The sequence below is a fragment of the Lepidochelys olivacea genome (assembly GCF_965140295.1).
Source record: "Lepidochelys olivacea isolate rLepOli2 genome assembly, chromosome: 4".
Lineage (NCBI taxonomy): Eukaryota > Metazoa > Chordata > Testudines > Cheloniidae > Lepidochelys > Lepidochelys olivacea.
In genome coordinates, this window is record NC_140414.1 from 95844607 (window position 1) to 95862066 (window position 17460).

The following is a 17460-nucleotide window of genomic DNA, read 5'->3' on the forward strand; positions in this document are numbered from 1 at the left end:
CATGAGAATTGGCAGGGTAATCTAGACTGGAGCTGGAGACCTCAGTCTTGCAACTCAAACTTCCCCTGACCAAGCTTAAGCAGATCTGAGATACAGGATTGAGGCCTTAGAGTTCTTTTATAGATCTCTGGCAGGCTATCGATAGCCTCTTGACAGCAGGCATTTGAAGTAAAATCTCCTATTTCTGATGTATACACAGATAATTAGGTGCATTCGTCAGCATAAGCAGTTCATATGGAGTTTACTACAAACTTCAAAGAGAAATATAGACCATTATTACACCCAAGTTTCTTCTAAATGTTAATATTCCCTTTTAATCTCTGAATCAATAGAATACAGTAACAAACAGGAACCATCCGTTACAATGTTAACCTCTAACAAGATATAGGTAACCACAGACAAATAAGATCACTAACAATACAAGACTGCATTTCAAAGCTCTAGTCTATCTGACATGGCTTCGTTAGCTATTTATAAGGAATGGACCTAATTACCATTTATATTACTTTTCTAATATATCTTTAAAGGTATCATTTGGGTCATTTAGCCTGCTCATGTGTAATCCTTTCTTGCTCAGTGTCACACTTGCACTCCTACATTGTGTGGTTTCATTACTTCTTTCTGAAAACATCCTATTTAAGTGTTTCTGATCATAGCATTTTTTCCAAGGTGCATCACCACATCAGTATGCTATTTAAGTGAGGTTTTCTATGTCCTATTTACTGGAAAATATTCATGCATCTTCGATGCTTAACATTTTTAAAAGAGAACTAAAATAACATAAGTTTAATAAGTAGTGCCCAAAAAAGGAACAATGACAAATGCCATATCCTGTATAATGAATCTAGATGTTTTATACAGTTTTTAAAATCTCAGACAAGTGTTGTGGTATCATATAGCTTAATTTTGCCTAAGGGCTCTTTTTCTTTTACAAGACTGAACAATGTCTGCTTATTAAAATGTATTTATGACTTAAACACTTGTAACATCAAGAATTGTCCTAGTAATTACAGACCGAAATATGGCTTAATTTAAGGCACAGGTCAGAAAATACCCTCTTTTAATTTTTGCCCAGAGCCTCAAAAGTCTTATTTTTCTGAGCTGTAGAAACATGGCCTTTGAGACTAGATTCTTCTCTTGCTTTGTGCCTCTATTTTTAATAAGCTTGTTCAAAAAAATTTAGCTAGTGTAAACTGATCCAAGATAAATAGATAAGAGCAAAATAGTACAGTTAGTCCAAATCTCCTCTTGCTTACATTAGTATAAATTGGGAGTAATGCCTTTGAACTCAAAGGTGTAAACACTGGAGTAAAACAGGTACAAGTGAGAGGAGAACCAAGCCATGGACATTTTTCTCCCAAATAAAACTCTTAATTCCATATCTTATTTTTAGACTTGAAGTACAATTAATCCATTAGATGTTTTGCAGACTAAAAAGTTTTATAGGAATCTAATAGAAATAACAGAATCATTAAAAAATATTCCTGATATTAATATTATTTGGCATACTCACTGTCAGAGCATGTATGTGCACATTTTCACCCTGCCCCATCTCAAGGCACTCCATTGAAGGGTTTCTTTCATTCAGTCTAGGATTTATCTGTCCTGGTTCCACAGTCTTCTGTTGCTTCCAAGGTTTAGCCTCCAGCCAGGTCACGTGTTAATCCATTCCCCTTCCAGGGTTAACAGAAGCATCCAAATATAAGAAAATTCAGTCTAGTGGTCTCTAAACTCAGTCCTTGGCCTCTGTCTGGGACTCATAGTTCTTAGCCTCTTTCACTCCTGATGCCTGTACTTCCCCTCTTGGTCTAGGGAAGAGGTAAGGGAACACAGGCCCACCCTCTCCTCTGGGATCCATCCCAGGGATCTTGTTTTACAGCTATACACTTCAGACCCTTTGCCGCTCCTACCTTTGCCTTTTACCAGGTCTTTACAAGGTCCCCATCTTGGACTTGTGGCTCCTCATGGCTTCTTCTTAGCCAGCTAAAGAGGTGCTTTCTCTCCCAGCAGCTGGGATGGTACTGTATTTCAAACAGTTCCTCTGTCTCTTACCTTAAGGCAATTGGTATCTCCCTCCTTCAGGGTCTGGGGTTATGTTTCAGGCAGTCTTTGACTCTTGCCTTGTGGCTGTCAAGATCTCCTTCCTTTAGACAGGAGTTCCTGCAACTCTCTTCCTCCAAACCGCGGCTTAGGCCAGCTGTAAAGCCTAGTCAGCTTCTCCTTCAGCTGGATCCTTTTCCCTGATTAGCCCTCCACTTTGGCAGATTTAACAGATCAGCCTTCTCCTGCCAGTCCTTGCCTTGCTAAGGGGCAGGAGGCAGTATATATACTGGTCCCTTTCCTATAGCTCATCCCAGTTGGCTGGGAGAGTGAGGCACTTTGCCCTACCCACTCTGCAAGGCTCCTGGAACCTTAAAGAGACAGTAATGGGATTCTTTCTAAACACTACTTATTTCTGGGACCATTTCCTCTCTCCCAAAGCCTCCTTGGTCTTTGCCTATGAGATGTCTCAAAATCTTAAAGGGGTGGTGGCTTTTAAAGGGGCAGATCATTCTGTCACAAATATGTAGATGGGTTCTATCCTGAAAGTTACTGGAAAATCTCAAATCCTAATGAAGCCATTTGAGCACATCAGCAGTCAGCACCTTGCTGAATCAGGTCCTTTAATTCTTGCATATCTCTTAACTCTGTATATATCCTCTGGGAATGTAAAATTAATGTTTCTGTTGGGCATATTGTTATATTATTTTTGTTACCAATTTAGATTCCAAATCTGTAAACACGTACTCATGTACTTAACTTTAGAGATTTGAGTAGCCCCATTGACTACAGTGGGACTTGTCCCTTTCCTTCATGCATTATTTATGAAGCATTTTCAGATGCTGTTCTTGGAAAAATTGCACTATGCTACTTTCTTGAATAAAGCTAATAATTGGTTAAAAACTGTCTTCACAGTGAAAGTAGAAAAAAATGTCCTGTTCGTTTTTATTTCACTAACATTATTCATAATGGAACCATGTATCAAGATAGTGAGTGCCAGAAGTCCTTTACTACTTTTGGATTCTAATCAGATTAAATCAACAGGACCATAGTTCTGAAGTCTTTGAGCCTGATTCTGATCTTACTTAGGCTAGTGTTAAATAGGAGTAATTCCACAGCGTAAAAGTGTCATAAATTTGACCAGAATCCGTTCTTATACTCTTCCCCAAATATAAGAAGCTATCTCTTTTACACATTCCACAATATGTTCAGTTCAAAGAAAGAAACATCTGCCAAAAGAGGAATAACACCCCTTCTTCTACGGCATAAAGTATAATCAAATTGGACATTTTTGTGGTAAATACGAACTAGAGATGGTTCAATAACAATATTCCAGAGCTGAACTCTGAATATAGTGAGTTTAGATTTGAGTTCACACTTGAAGCTTATCTCTGTTATGGGCTAAAAACTCTATAAATGGGTTAAATACTGATTCCCCAACAAACTGAAACTCAAGGAAGTTTAAATTGAGATCTTGATTTCAAACCCCTGCATTCTGGGGTGTTTGGACCTGGGATTTTGATTTTCCCCATTATAGAGAAATAAGGCCTAACTTCCATCTGACACTTGTTTTACTTCTATTTCAGTTGAGCTATTCCTTATTTTCACTGATGTGAAAGATGAATCAGGTACATGAAGGTCAGATTCAGGGTGTAATTAGTATAGTTGCTCAGTGTGGTGGTACACTGAACCTCTGAAGTAATAGTAGCATGCCTGTGGAACCATAACTCAGAGACTAACATTATAGGTGTGTCACCTGCTAGGCCATGTAGGCTGTAGCCCTGGTGGGTCCCAATGTCCACTCAAAAACATGGCTAAAGTCATGGGTGGCGGATATCCTAGGCTGGGGGAGACTGTACCTCTCCAAACTGTGCTCCAGCCCCAGGTTCTGCCCCCCCCACCCCCAGCTTCCCGCCATGGCTCCAGTCTCCCTGATTGGGTGTCGGTTGGCCCTGGCTTGGGCTGCGCTGCCCACCTTCCCGGCACTCTGGGGAGCTAGCCTGGGGCAGGCGCCAGCGGCTACGGTGACGGGGGCTATTGGTTCTGGCGGGGATGTGGAATGGGCATGGTCTCGGGCAGAAGAGGCAGGGCTGGGAGCTAGCCTCCCCCAGCTGGAGGTTCACACACTGCCCATGGCTAAAGTGAAGGCATATTTTTCTAGGGCTGGCAAGAAAGAGAAAGGTTGCAGATACATTAGGTACAGTGTTTTAAGCAGTTATAACTTAGTGGGACAATAGCAGTTCTTATTTGGCCCCTCATGGTGGTGGTGGAGGGCACCAAGGTTTAGGTATCTTCTTGCCTAGTGTCTGCGTTGCCCTCCCCAGCCGAGTCTTCTATTCAAAATATGGCTGTCAAATGATTTTAAAAAATTAATAGCTATTAATTGTAGTTTTAATTGCACTGTTAATAATAGAATAGCATTTATTTAAATATTTTTGGATGTTACTTACTTCTGCACTGCTGCTGCAGCTCATAGTGCCTGGCACTCAGTCTGCTGCTCAAGGTGGACTCCATGTTGTTGCACAGGGGCTCCCGGCCATCCCACAGCCCTCTGGTGACGTCTGGCTTAGCAGCAGCAGACAAACTCCCTCTCTTTCCCAACCCCAGCTCAGTGGTGACTGGGTACATGGGCAGGGGACACCCGGACATCAGCCCCCACCCCCTGCTCTGCGCAGCAGACAGGAGTAGGGTTGCTACCTGTCTGTTTTTTACTCGAACAGTCCAGGTTTTGGCTTCTGTGTCTGTGTGCCATTTAGGGTTTCCAGGTGCTCAGTTTTTGGGGACCTGGCAATCCTAAATGGCACCCCAACCAAAAAACCGGTTACGATGAGGCATGGGGAGGCACCAGGTTACTAACTCGCACCAGCCCCTGCTCATCAGGGGCAGACTTCAATGTGCAGGCAGGCTCCTTGAGACAATTCAAAGACATGGGGAGGAGGGGGAGAGGAGCGAGTGACAGGGGTGTGGCCTTGAGGGATGAGGTGGAGAAAGGGTGGTTCCTAAGTGGTATTTTTTTTTCTATATCTGCCTTCTCTTCTGGTCACTTCCTGGGTCAGCGTCCTTCCTCCTACCTGTCCAGGGGAAAGAGAAGTACAGTGGGGAGAGTGTTGATGAGAATGGTAGTCTCTTGCTTAGCAGGTTCATCATACAGACCCATCTCTAGATAGGACTGTCCCTGTTCCTATATTGAAGCTATGTAAGGGAATATGTGATCTTCTTAAAGCCCCAGCTTCTGGAGTCCTGTTAGACTCTCAGATTCTTTCATTCTTTCTTTCTTTCTTAACTAACCCTCATGGTTATTGAGAAAAACTTGAAAACCTGGACAATAGAGGCTCAAAAAGCAGAAGGAAAATAAAAAGAACCCCAAATTTACTAATTTTTAAATCTCATTTTTATGCCAATCTCATGAATTTGGAATCCTTTGGGTTGGCAGTACTGTTTACTCCAGCCTTTGGATTACTATGCTATCCCAGCTATTGGTGCGGGAGGTGGAGCTGACTCTATTTGGATGGTGCTATATACCGATGGTGATAAACAGCATATATTCACACAAGTTCCCCATCTTCAGGACTGTCTTGGATGGAGTTTTTTCTTTATGGCCTTATAAAGCAAGCTGGCCTTTTCCCAGGATGTATCTCTGATGCACAGACAGCATTTGTGGCATTTTCAGAGTTTCTGAGACCCAGAAGGCCATGGGTATCTTAGGATATGTCTATACATGGGAGTGTGCTTCCCCTGGGAGGGGCTAACTGCCTGAGTATATATCCATCAACGGCACTAGGCATGCACGGGCAGGAGGGCTAGCCCCTCCTGCCATTCACACCTCTGTGGCTACACTCTATATTTAGCAGACTAGCTCAATCAGATCGTACCCCCAGCTTGAAGCATAGACATACACACCTTAGAAAACACCATCATATTTCAAAATGCACTTCAGACCGGAGATAAAATCTCAGCCACTTTTGTCAGCATATTTTCTTCTTCTGTAGACTAATTGGAACACTGTACTGTAACTATGCATAGCTGTCATTTTCCCTTGAAGTTTAGTACAAATTCAAAAATTGGAGGCCTTATCAAAGTTGTATAGACTCCATTAGAAACAGTCAATTGCATCATGGAGGACATATTCCTCTTCAGAGTTTTTAGATCTTTTGGGAGACAATATATTTCATCCAGGGGGAACTTAAAAAATGCCTTTTGATTAACTTGTTGCTGGCTAGCTTTCTAACTTACTAAAGAGACAACTCTGTTCTCAGCTTCTGATATAGATTCTGCATCAGAGGCTTGAAAATGAGGAGTAAGTGATTGGGGAACAGTGAGCTTAAAAACAGATTTCCCCCCCCTTTTTTAAAGAAGCATCTCAAAGTATCTTAATGCATCAAAACACTCATAGCAAAATTAAGCATGAGTGCCTTACATTTGGGGAGAAATATGTTATTCATTTATATTCATTCTTTATACAGAATTGTCTACGAAGATTTCTGTTTCTCTTCTTTATAAAGCTGTTGGTTTGTGGATCATACATTTCAGTTTTTGCAAAGTTTTGCTACTCACAAATATGTCATGACAAAGAATTCAGATAATAGGGAAGCACACTCTGCCCATTATGAAATGGCTGCTGTCTTAATAAAATGTTTGTATTTATATCCTTGCCCCTTTGATATTTTGGTTCTGAGAACATCGACTCCATTTGCTCAAGAGATCTAGAGATGATACACTGAAGATGTATAAAAACTACTTTAATAGTCAGTTGCCTTCTAGGAAGAAAAAGATAAAAAACAATTTGTATGATATCATTCTAATGCAGTGACTTTTTAAAGTATATGGAAGACTCTCATCAGAGTGAACAATTTTTAAGAAGCAGGAGAAGAGAAAGCTATCAATATGTAATAAATCACCTAATCTAAGATAATTTTAATTATTTTAAATGTATTTTCATCAGTTGTTTGGAAACATGAACTACAAATGAAAATTTTTGGAAATGTGTCAAAACAGAAAAAAAATGCTATAAAATCATCAGATTGATGGGGGAAGCAGAAAAATGGAGTAAAGAGACATACTATGGCTGACTCAGGTGGCATAATGGAATTCAAATGGAATCTAGGCTAACAACTAGAACCAAAATAAGAATTAATATTAGGAAATAAAGTTAGATTTTTTAAAATGTAACAAGAAATAACTTAGTCTGTACTTCCTAGAAAGCTGCAGAAGATTTCATGTTTTGTAAAATTCCCTAACTTCTTCAAAATGCTATAAAAGTGTCTTAAAATGCTAACTCTGCTATACAGACCCCATACCTTTCCTAATAGATCTTCGTAAATTGGAAAAAGATCATTGCATTTCTCTTCTTGGCAGGATTACAATATTAACATTTTAAACCAGTGAACTATGTTGTGTATATATCTCAAGAGTTCTGTACTTGATCTTCTACAGTAACTATTTCCTGGGAATTACAGATACAGCTCTGTAAATCTCAGGTTGTCTACTCTAGGTTTCCTGTAGCAGAGGACTGTTACATTTTAAGGCTCTATCTGTAGTGTGACAGGGCAAGGCTAAATGGCAATAGTAAAGCAGTGAGGAACAGGTATGTTAGCCCCAGGCTAAACAAATCCCTGGTACAATGGTAACCAAATGGCAGTTGCTCCAGGTTAATCAAGACACCTGGGGCCAATTAAGATCCTTCTAGAAAGCAGTGGAGATGGCTAGGTTGATTGGGACACCTGAAGCCAATCAAGGGTTGGCTGGAACTAGTTAAAAGCCTCCCAGTTAGTCAGTGAGGTGTGTGTGTCCAGAGCTGTAGGAGGAAGCCATGCTGTTGGAGGAACTAAGCAGTACAAATCCATATCAGGTGCAAGGAAGGAGGCCCTGAGGTAACAGTGAAGGAGATATTGAGTGAGGGCTGCTGTGGAGAAGTGGCCTAGGGAATTGTACACATCCTATTTCCAAAAAGTCAGCTACCATAGCTGCTACTATTAGGGTCCCTGGGGTGGAGCCCAGAGTAGAGGGCAGGCCCGGGCTCCTCCCTCCCCTCCCCAATTAATCACTGAGACTGGGAGAAAGAGACTGTGTGAGGGAGGGTTGCTTCTCTTCACCTCCCTTGCTGGCTTATGATGAAAAGCTGTGACCCTTGCCTCTAGAGAGAGAAGGGCTACGTGGAGGGTCACAGTGAGCCTCTGAGGCTAGGGAAATCCGCCAGGAAATGTGGGACGCACGGAGAAATGGACAGAGCTTTGTCACAATAGTTATTGTCTAAATATCATGTTCAGACACTGAGAGAAGGAGCTTTTTGAAGGGCATATCTTTGGGAAAGTATGGTGTGTCAATCTTGGGGGTTGATTCTCCTCTTACTTACACTACTTAACATTGGCTTAAGTGTGATCATTAACAGGCCATTGCTCCTTCAATTCAGATGTCCTTTTCTAACTTGGTCTCCATAGTGTTGTTGTCTCTTAGAAAGGGGGACATTGAATGTTATCACTTGCCATGCATTTTTCTGAAACAGACATTATTTGTAAGGCAAAAAATGAAAAGTGACACCACATTTAATGACTTTTGATTTAATTATTTATTGGTAATGGGATAGGGCCAGGATTACCAGTGGCATTGCCTAGTGGGCATTTGTCCTGTTTGCTTTTGCCAACTGATCAAGTCAGCAAGAGCAATTGTGACAAATGCCCACTTTTTTCCCCCCCAAAGCTTTTTTCAAAAGCTTTAAAAAGGGACTGTCCCAGCCAAAATGGGATGTATGGTCACCCTACTGATGACAGGGAAGGACCCTCAGTCTATCTCTTGGCACCTGTAGGTAGCTCAACCTTGCCACAAGGATTTCAGTATCTCTATCTTTTTACTCCTGGGAGGGGTGGAAATAAGGTCTATGTCCCTTTATGGCAAGGATGTTTGGTAGGGGAGCTGGACTCTCCCACTCCACTAGGCTCTGACCCAAAGCCCTATGAGAGGCAAACAACGTCAGAAACCAGGAAGTGCCTGGGCCACTTCCTACCCGCCCCAGCCTCACAGTCCATTTTAAAATATCAAAGGAAAAAATTAAGGTAACTGAACCTTCAGCCTGGTGGGTCTCAGCTGGTAGTCTCTTCCTCCCAGGTGGAGACTTTTGTGGCAGCACAGGTCAGGAGCTCTCAGGGTAAATCTGTCTTATTCCCCCATCTCAGTTGTTTGGCTCCCTTTTTAAGCTCCTTCCTCCAGCTGGAGTGTTCAGGAGGACAGAGTCACCTGGGCCCAGAACTGCTCCTTATGCCTTCAGTTCTATATGTCTATGAGAGTCTTTCTTTATGTATGCTCTGCTTTGCAGTAATTATTTTAACTTCTCAGTGCTCACTGGAAAAGGTCCTGCTTCCAATGGACATTTTAGGATATGGAGCAATTCCAATTCTGCCTAGTTCAATTCAGAAATCAGAACAAGAGTGGAACTGGAAACCTTGTGTAGCGAAGGTGTTGTACTTACAGTACAGTCCATTCTCTGAAACAGAAATGCTGCAGAAAGGAGGTGTTGGGGAAATTTTATCCAACTTATTTTGCTGTCTGGAACACTACATAAGCTCTCAGTTCACTGGGAGCTTCTGAGCAGACCTCCACTTATTACAATCTATGTTGCCACCATTTCTAAGAAAAAATCAGAGGACTATGGACACTAGATATTTCTAGGAAAGGAGACTAAGAATGTGGTCATAGAGGAAACAAAAACCAGAAGGTGCCATCACCAAAATAGTTTCAGAAAAGGATGTCTAATACTTGGGTTATATTAAATATCAGCACAGCTTTTCTGTTGAGGGATGAACTGTAGCATTTAAATATAAATATAATATAATTATAATATAATGATAATATTATTTTATATTATACTGGTCTTTTGAGACCTTTGCAACAGTACTATTTTAAAGTACAATAAAGAACTTTTAGTGAACACCAGCTTGGTCTACATGGACTAATTAATGCACTAACATGTTAGTGCACTTTTGAAATCACAACACACAGTGCGTATTGCTGCTCTGTATGGACAAGACCCTAAAGTGTGATTTTTTTTTTAAACTGATTTAGCTAAACTAGTGCAAAACACTGTTTGCACACACTTAGTTTGGTTAAGAGGGCATTATTTTACTTTAGCTTAAGTCAATTTGAAACAGGTTTAAGCTACACTGAAATAAGCCACTCATAAACTGAAAAAGTGTCCACACAAGAGTTTGCCCCAGTTACATGAAATCGGGTTAAAACCTATTGAAGTTTAATTAGTGCAATTTCTGTTTGTAGAAAGGCCTCTGATGAGTCTGTATTTGTAGGTACAGTTACTTTGGATTTCTCTAATAGGCATAATATGAAATTATTATATAAATTATAGCCCTGAGGTGTAGTAGAACGTTATGCTATTAAGGAAGATGATGTAGCAACAGCATTGTCTACAGGAAGCTTTATGAAAAGCTCAGGAAAATCATGACATTGTGCATACCATCTTGGGGAAGTATAGCTGAGGTATACTACTGAGTCCTCTTTTGGCCTTGTCCCTCAATATTTATCTTAGCACAACTGTTCTATTCAAGGACACCCATTAATATTCAAGAACAAAAGATTTCCCATGGAAGATACTATGTTTTAAGAAGTTATCCTCTCTTAGACTGGCAGGAAACACAGGCATTGTTCTATTCTGTGAAAGGATCTATTCTGCAGAATACACTTGAAGAACACTGGACAATCCAGTCAACTTCTGAATAAGGACCATATAGCAAAGAGATGTATCCTACAGCAGGATCCAGGTGTTAAGTGACAATGAAGTGTTGCTTGGAATTATTGTATTTCTGATCAGGAGTCAGAGTTGTTAGAGATCATGTAGGATGGGCCTGTTTGCTGCATTCCTCTGTAGTGCACTGATGCCTTGGGATACCTATTTTGAATGGATTTATCTGATTAATTACAATCAGTTGACGAGAAAAACAGCCATGCTGTTGAATGTCCATGCATCTGCAACTCAGTGAACATTGATTTTTAAATGGGAGCTGTCAAGCAGAAACTCCTGAAAAATCCTATAGAGAACCACTCTGTATATTCAAGCTAAGAGCTGATGCACTCATGTGGGCTACACTCATGCAGGCTGCACTATGTGGTAATGTACGCATCACTTTAACAACTATTTTATCTTTTTTGTTAATTCTTTTATCATTGTTATTTTATCTGTTCTCTGCAAGTTACGACTTTAATTATTTCTGTTTGATAGTATGTACATACAAAGTAATAAAAAGTATCACGTCCTCCTGAGAACTTAGTGCTTCTTGCTGACCTATAAATACTGCAAGCTTATTTATACTGTTAAGTTCTGTGACAATACTTTCATTCAGTGGCCCACACATTTTTGTGAAACAATGCAAATAATTACTCAACAAAGAGCTAGAAATTTTTGTGTGAAACACCCAATCTTTTACCATTGTGGAAGGAAAATACAAGGTGAAATCAAAGCCCTGTTGAGTAAATGGGAGTTTTGCCATTTACTTCAATAGGGCCAGAATTTCCTCTACTGTATTTACCCCATTGCACCTTTCTCCTTCCTCCCCATTTGCTAGCAACTTATAAACTGCTGCTCCCTTTAAAGAATATAACTCTCAAACAAGATGGAGGAGGGAAACAGAGGTGGCTTGATACTGGTATCTATTGTATTTCTATGTATTTAATTATTTTACAGCTTTCCATCTTTCCGTATTTCTTTCCTTCTTGTTTCCTCTAAATCTAGTGTAAGTTGCATTCCTGTAGCACACCTCACATAATATATATAAGCAAACCCAAGAAACCACTTAAAAAACTGTTCTTTTAGTCTTTTCAAATAAAAACCTAGTATAGTTGGTATAAATGTACGTAATTCTAGAAAAGCATATGATGTAAAGAAAATCATATAGGCAATCCCTATAAGGCAAAGCATAACTTGTCCATGGTGATAACGGTGTACCCTGTGACAAGTAAAACAGGGTCCTACCATGCTTTACAAGACTTGAAAATTATATACAATTTTCTTCCTTGGCGAGGTTCCTGGGATTTGGGGAGTCCTATGGTTGGAGGTGCCTGGGGCCATCCTGATCAAAGGGGTCCTCTAAGTGCTATTATAGACTTCTAATAACATTAGGAGCTAACAAAACATGGTTTTCTATTGGAGAATTCTGACTTTGATTGTAATCTCAGTGATACCCTGATGAAGAGGACAGTTGTTAATGAGGAGATACCAGTGGTGGTTGAGAGAGTTATGATAAATGGATGAATCTAGATCTAAGGATGTTGTGGAAAGCATATGGTTTGACCCATTTTGTCTTGAACTTTGCTTGGATTCCTTTTCACAACAAACAACTTTGTGAAATATCTGCTTTCAAAATGGACTCTACACATGTTGGGCTCAGTTCTCCTGTCACAGCCGGGAAGTAGTTAGCCAGATCTAGTGGTCAGAGTAGGATTCCACAGTCACAAGACAAAGTCAAGAGTCAGCTTGGTCAGGAGATCAGAAGCAGGAGACAAATTGGAGATCAGAACTGGGAGTCAGTCAGGCCATGTCAGGATGCCAAGGAAACAGAGGCAGGAGCCAACTGGAGGTCAGGAACCACAAGTCAAATGCCAGAAGTCAAGCCAGGTCAGAATGCCAGGAAGTCAAGCCAGGGGAGCTAGAGCCCTATTGTTCAGACAACTTCCTGTTCCTGCTGCTGGATTAAAAAGAGCCAGTGGGGCAATTAGCTGTTCTAGGACTCTGCCAATAGGACCTCAGGCAGAGCCTCAGGGGCTGGGTTTTGTGGTCCTAGGTAAGCAGATGTCAGTAGGCTACCAGGTGGAGGGTTGGAGCAGGGTCACTCGCATAAATCGAAACCGATTTTCAGACTAGTGAGTCATGACACCTACAAGTTCTCTATACATGGAACTTTCATTGAAGCCAAAGGGAATTCCATGCAGGAGGATTTTCAGGACTGTGCTTTATATGACAAAATGAAATTTGTTTATTCATCAATCTTTCTTGCTATATAGTTGAGAAGAACCAATGATCTAATAAACTTATGGGTCATGAACAGGTTCAGAGGTCACAACAACTCTCCTTTTCTTTGCAGCTAGATGTGGGAAGGAGGGGAGTCCTTAAGCCCATGAATTCTGAGAATTCTCAAGCTGTCCCCAAGCAGTCATCACAAATATGAGTGATGCAACTTGGAAAGTCAAAGCTGAATTCTGCTCAGCTATGTTGGTGTATTTCTAGAACAATTCTGACTCAACTGAGTCAAAAGTAGAAACAAAATTTTGCCCTCAACTGTTAAATGGTTATTCCTTGTCAAAATTATTTCTGAAGAGGAGTTCTCTTGTATTGTTTAAGGGGAGAACTATGCATAAAGCAAAGGATACAGTGGTACTGTATAATGGTTGTATTATGTATATAGACAGCCTCATATATGTATTAAAGGGAAACTGCTAGAAACCTTCTCTCTCCATCTCCATGTTGAAATGAAATTAATACAAATAGCGTAAAATTTTATTTTTTCCTTGGCTAGTATTATCATATTTGGACAATTTTCTTTATTAGTTGGGTTATTCAAGTTTGTGTGTTTTGAAATGCATTGTTTCAGGAGGAACTTCAAGGACCTGGAGGGATTCAAAGCAGGGGCTACTTTTTGTTCAGGGTATGGTCAATTTTTTCTTTTTCAAACTGATTGTTCGATTTCAAAAAGTACGGTATTCAACATCAATGAGAGCCGGGGAGCTTGTTTCCATTGTAGCACTTATTATAGTTAAGGATCTATCTGCATTCCCGTTATAAACACCTAGCATTTTTAGAGGTGCTTAGCACCTGGTACTTCTATTGAGCTCTATAGATAAATTCTACAGGGCAGGGAATGTGTGTTTGTTTGTACAGTAACTAGCAAAACAGGACTTGACTAGAGCCTGTGGGTGCTACTGCAAAAGAAATATTAAATAAAAATCAATAGGTGTTGTCAGTAGTAGGCACTTTTCAGGATTAGATAATAATTGGATTGTAAATATTTACCCTTGACGGAAGGGTGTCAGTGTCTAGACATGGGAACATTTTCTCCTACATACCAATTGAAAAATGTTTTTAATCTACTAAATGAATATTCTAAGATCATGTCTAAAACTGATTTTCTAAAGCTTTTCCACCAAAAATACCGTAAGAAGTTTTGGCATGCTGTCTTAGTGTGTGCTGTATGGACATGTTCCCGTGCTGTTTCTTAATAAATGATCAATTATCACGTTTATAAGCCTTGAACTAATAAGGATTTAGAGCACATGCAGACAGACATAAATCATCCTTGTCTACCTGGTAAATAAAACAGTATTTCTACATGCTACATATAGTGCTATGATATATACAGACACCAGTAGTTTATATTGCAACAAGATACACACTAGGCCTGATTTTCCACTTTGCTTGTATTTTGTCTTGTCATTTGCATTTCAGCAAAGTGTGTATAAAACATACCTCATTAAAATATACTTAGTCCATCCTAAACTTAAGCAGTTAAGCCTTTTTTGCTGTTTCTTAGCATAATGGATTAAGTTAAGGGTGACAAGTCATCCTTAATATTGACTTTCCTGGTTTTTGTTGGGTAAAGTCTTAACGTTTTTTTTTCTATTTAAATACAAAGCTGGCTGGCAAACGGTACACATTTTGTATATTACATTTCTCTAGTATGAAACTTGGAGTTAGACAATTATGATTAACTGAAAGGCCAAATAAAATTCAAGGGTGACATAAACAGTGGTGTATTTTACCTGTCAGATAAAAGGTGGTCATTCTGGGCCTGAACCAGCTCCCATTACAGTCAATGGCAGTTGTTCCATTGACTTTAGTGGAAGCTGAATCAGCCCCTCATTGAGTGTGCAAAATTAGTGAAATGTACACCAGTGGGAGGGTGGAAAGGATTTAGCAAGAAAGCAATTAACAGGATGGTGTAAAGTAAATGAGACCTTGCCAACTCTGATATACGACACATGGCTTTGGTCTAGGGCAGTGGTTCCCAGACTTGTTCTGCCGCTTGTGCGGGGAAAGCCCCTGGCAGGCCAGGCCGGTTTGTTTACCTGCCACGTCCGCAGGTTCGGCCAATCGCGGCTCCCAGTGGCTGTGGTTCACTGCTGCAGGCCAATGGGAGCTTCTGGAAGCGGCACGGGCCGATGGACGTACTCATTTACCAGTATGTCCTTGCAATGTGTCCTAAAGTCACCAAATTCAAATTCTAGAGGACTAAATAGAGAAGCAAATTCCAAAGCCAATGATGCCTCAGTGATAATTCCCTGCTGCAAGCCCCTTTCCATTTACAGGGGACTTTCAACTCAAGTGCCTCATAGGACCTGAACTGTACCTGTAATATATGAGGAGGAAGAGCTGGTAGGCTCTCCAATAGATAAAACCCAAACCATTCAAGGTTTAACAGTCAAAAACAATACCTTACAAGTTAACCCAGATCAATCACTGATCAGAGAACACAGGTGTGAAGTACTATATGTTGTGGATTTGTGTATTCTGCACTGGCAGCGCTAGACAATAGCAAAGGTTTAGTCCAGTTTGCAGTGCATTGCAATAAGCTAGCCATGAGGTAAAAAAGGTCTGGATAACCATGAGGAGAGCTATGTGAAAATGGAAAGGGGAGGAAAGAATGTAAAGGAGCTCCTTCTGCCCTCTTCTCCTCCCCCTTTGCAAACTCAAACAGAACTGGGCCCAGTCTGGCCCTCCGTTTTTAATGGTTGTAAATTTGCTGTATAAACAGTTTTCAGAAGTTGAAAAGCATAGACAACAGTGTTGATTTCAGTCTCTTTAACTGAGAAATTATCCTATAAAAGATATGGTATAACTCAAGAGATTTGCAAAATGCAGTCAATACTCTGGGACCTTCTTCTTTAAACCCTGGATGGTTTTACAGTGTTAATTTCTTACGAAATATTTGTTTTTTAGCCACGCAATGGAAGGAGATCAGCAGGTTTCCGCTGAAAAGGTATTTATTTCATATTTTTAATCAAGATGCACATCCCAATCCTGCTCCCTTTATACAATTAAACCAAGGTCCACATCTTCAAAAAATGTTCACTAATTTGGGTGCCATGACTTTAGGGTAGCCATAGATCCCTATGGCCTGATTTTCAGAATTGCTGAGCATCCACATCTCAAATTGAAGTGAATGGGAGCTTCAGATGCTTAGTATCTCTAAGCATATGTCTACACTTGGTGCTCCAGGTGTGATTCCTAGCTCAAGCAGACATACTTGGTGCTAGCTGTCATCAGGCTAGCACCCTAAAAATAGGGTAGCTGTGGTAGCATGGGCAGTGACTGGCACAGGCTGGCCGCTCCAAATATAAACCCACCTGGACATGATGGGCACATACTTGGGGTGAGTAGCCCATGCTACCACAGCTACACTACTATTTTTAGTACACTAGCTAATGAGAGCTAGTGCTGAGTATGTGTACTTGACCTGGGAATCATATTCCCTGCTCAGAGTGTACCATAGCCTAAGAATCAGGCCATAGGTGTCTCAGTAAAAAAAATCTGAGGAACCCAAAATCTACGAACAGTTTGGAAAGTTACTACTTACCCGTGACAATATATGAACCAGACAGAATCCAACTTAACCTGGAACCTGAAAGTCAAGTTTGTAGAGCTAGTGCCAGTGACTGTTTGGGAGGAAAAAACAAACTTGTAATCTGTGAAAATTTCATCCCGAAATCGTTAAAAAAGAATGAACAGGAAACTCCACAATCTCATTTTTATAATTACTTTTCTGAGTAGAACTTCACTACAAATCCCATTAGCATCAAGGAGAGTTGCATGTGTATACTGAGACGAGAACAGAGCTTTGCCCAAATCCAGAGGTCCTTACAAAGACACAACTCCCATTGAAACCATGTTTCAGGACTTCAGGATTGGACCCCAAATGAGTTAGCTAACTGAAACTTCAGAGAGGTACATGAAAGATTTCCTTTACCAATACTATGATTCAGTATTTGAGTATCCTTTTTATTCCCTTTATTGTATTTTAGATATGTAGAATCACATCATATAACTGTATAAACAACTACTGTTTTATTTTTTTTCAGGATTTTTATTCCTTACCTAGAACTAATGCTGTGGGAATGCAGAATACATGGACATAGTGTTTTGCTCACAAAAATTATTCCTTACCAATTGTACAATTCTTAAAAAACCACTAGAATGTAAATGTTCCTAAATCAGATTTTGTTAAAATTGCCAATGTTTCTTTAATTTCTTGAGTATATTAAAAGCATCTTAAAATTATTCAATTGATTTCTAGTGTCATGATGTATACAGTTGTGTATAATAAAAATTACAAAAAACAAAAAAATTAGTGTAAGATCCTTGCATGCAAACAATATTGTCCCTACCAGTATTGCTATACACTTATTTATTTATTTGGTAAATAAAAGCAA

At 40.1% G+C, this 17460-nt stretch overlaps 1 protein-coding gene across 1 annotated transcript in view; it reads left to right on the top strand.

Annotated features, from left to right (window-relative positions):
* Nucleotides 1-17256, top strand: part of NMU (neuromedin U) — a gene marked incomplete at its 5' end in the record, with an annotated part of 40161 nt that extends 22905 nt beyond the window's left edge. Inside the window, 3 exons of the mRNA XM_084625756.1 lie at nt 13629-13682; nt 15971-16010; nt 17110-17256. Of these exons, the coding sequence (XP_084481882.1) occupies nt 13629-13682; nt 15971-16006 (90 nt within the window). The 3' untranslated portion in view covers nt 16007-16010; nt 17110-17256. The remainder of the gene's footprint in view (nt 1-13628; nt 13683-15970; nt 16011-17109) is intronic.
* Between the last annotated feature and the right edge of the window lie 204 nt (nt 17257-17460).